Source organism: Atta cephalotes, assembly GCF_000143395.1.
Source record: "Atta cephalotes unplaced genomic scaffold scaffold00003, whole genome shotgun sequence".
NCBI classification, from domain to species: Eukaryota; Metazoa; Arthropoda; class Insecta; order Hymenoptera; family Formicidae; genus Atta; species Atta cephalotes.
This window is the reverse complement of record NW_012130067.1, coordinates 8,296,631-8,299,133: the sequence shown is the minus strand read 5'-3', so window position 1 is coordinate 8,299,133 and position 2,503 is coordinate 8,296,631. Positions and strand designations below refer to the sequence as shown.

Sequence of the window (2,503 nt, the reverse complement as noted above, 5' to 3'; positions counted from 1 at the left end):
TATATAATAATAATAATAATTAATTAATTAATTAATTAATTATAATAAATAAATAATAATATATATATATATATATATATATATATATATATATATATATATTTGTATTTTATTTTTTTATTTTTTATTTTATTTTTTATTATATGTATATATATATATGTATATATGTGTGTATTTTGTTCTCTCGCTTGTGCTGGTTGAACAATTCCATGCATTCCTGAAGAAATGTGATGAAAAGGACGAAACTTAGAAAGAGCTCAGGCAATATTAGTGTATCAGTCGTGTATCAGACGGACTGCTACTGCAACGCTTTCCAAGCATGAGATTTTACATTATTATCCTGTTCAAGATGAAACGTTTTATAAACAATAAGTTTTTATTTTATAAATTCTTTTTTATACTTTTTCTCTACAGTTTGTTTATCTGTTTTCCTTTTTTCTCTATTATATATATTACTTTCTTCTGCAGAGCAGAAGAAAGTAATGTAAACCCTTCTTGTAATATAAACCCCGTCATACACGTATATTGGGAAGAAGATTTACACTGACTTCTATAGCTTACAAATATCTGGATGTCGGAATCATAGTGAGATCTATGTCTTTTGTAAAAATTGTAATTAGCGACAATCAAGGACATAATCTTGCCTCGTGCAATGTGACACTTTCATCGAAAGACACGCGGATATTGAGCGGTTCGTGCAATCAATCGCACTTTCAGCTTTATCAATCCAAGATCTTGTGATAGAAATCGTAAAAATACTTGATGTAAATGTCAAATTAACATTGCGCGAAACATGTTTGTATATGAAGCTATATTCTTCATGTTCAAATGCATGTTTGCGTCGAACATATACTCTGAACTGTGCCAGTATATGCATATCGTTAATGAAAAATTTTAATATTTTGTAATACTTTTAGATGAAAATTGTATCACTGATAAATGTGATACTAGATTTTTTGTGCAAAATTTATAATAAAAAATCAAATATAGAATGTGTTAATAGTTTATGCTTTAGATAATATTGTAAAGAATGTGAAAAGTAAATGTACATTTTATTGCTAATCGGAAGCAGATGCTTAAAATTTGATTTGAAATTAATTAAATTAAATTAAATTAAATTAAATTAAATTAAGTTCCTGCTTATAAAATTGTAAAAACTATATAATAAGAACTATATATTGTAAAATACGTTATATATAAAAGTATATATATAAAAGTAAACGCGTATATTTAAACTGTATATCTGGATGTATGACATTATTCATTCCTTTCTTATTATCGCAGCGCTATCATATTACGCGCGCCGCCAGCATCTTCATGTTCAACGGTACTGCTACGGTGACAATCGTAAGCATTCTCTCTGTTTAAATCATTAAATAAAAAAACGTGTGATAAAATATTTTTGCGTGCCAGAAGATACAATGGGAGCGATAACGCAGTAGGAAAATGAAACATAAGAGGAAGAGAGATGGTAAGTATATGCGGTAAGTGTATGTTTTTGTTACTGACGCATTTTGGATACGGGGTGGTAGCGGCGGCGCTGATGAAAAAATACGAAAAGCATAACGAAACGTCATCGTATATTATTTTTATGTAATCCATCGATCGGAGTCCTATGTTATGTAAACAGCCCGCGCTTTCCCCTTTTCTTCCCCTCGCGACTTAGAGAACTCGTCTACCTATATTATTATCTTATTATCACTTTTTCTTCTACAACATTTTAGTTACGTGTTATGTTTACATAAATTTATGTTATATATTTATATAATTACAATGTCCAATGAATGGGAAATTTCAACTAATATGGATGTTACATGTAATGTATATCTTGTTGTATTATCTATTTACTGGTTTAACTTAAGTGGGGATATATAATAAAAGCATTGCCAAGTTAGCGAAGTTAGTCCTTATTTGGCACAGAATTGAATACGATATATAAAAATTGATATCAAGTTATATTTTGCATTAATATAATGTTGCTTAATATAATGTTTGGAAATAGTGTTTCGATTTATTTGACAATTGTTATTATAAGTTATTTTTTTTGGAATTATTACCAAAAAATATTTTTTATTAAAAAACTGAATACATTACCAGGATCACATTGCCACTTATTGGCAGCTTTTATTATTTTCTTTTAAAAAAAGGTAAGAACAAATAATAATATTTTCAAATTAACATAGAATCTAAAAAGTAGCATAAAAACATTTAATTAAATTTAAATTTTGTTGTTGCTATCATTTGTTCAGATTTATTCATATTTTATAATATATCTGTATTATTAAATGATAAATATAAATTTAATATAAATATATAAAAATATAATTTTGACAAATATCATCCTTTGAAAGTATAAGAATTCTAGATAAAATTAATTATAGTTAAATTAAATTATCTACTCGGTAAAAAAATTTGTCATGCATAAATATATATATATAAATATATATATATATGTATTATATATATATATATATATATATATATATATATAACATATATAATA

The 2,503-nt window shown here is 25.7% G+C and overlaps 1 protein-coding gene across 1 annotated transcript in view; it reads left to right on the top strand.

Annotated features, from left to right (window-relative positions):
• Window positions 1–504: 504 nt before the first annotated feature.
• LOC105625802 overlaps window positions 505–2,503 on the top strand; it is a gene marked incomplete at its 5' end in the record, with an annotated part of 33,260 nt that continues 31,261 nt past the window's right edge. The window contains 3 exon segments of the mRNA XM_012207116.1: window positions 505–517; window positions 520–585; window positions 652–795. Of these exon segments, the coding sequence (XP_012062506.1) occupies window positions 505–517; window positions 520–585; window positions 652–795 (223 nt within the window).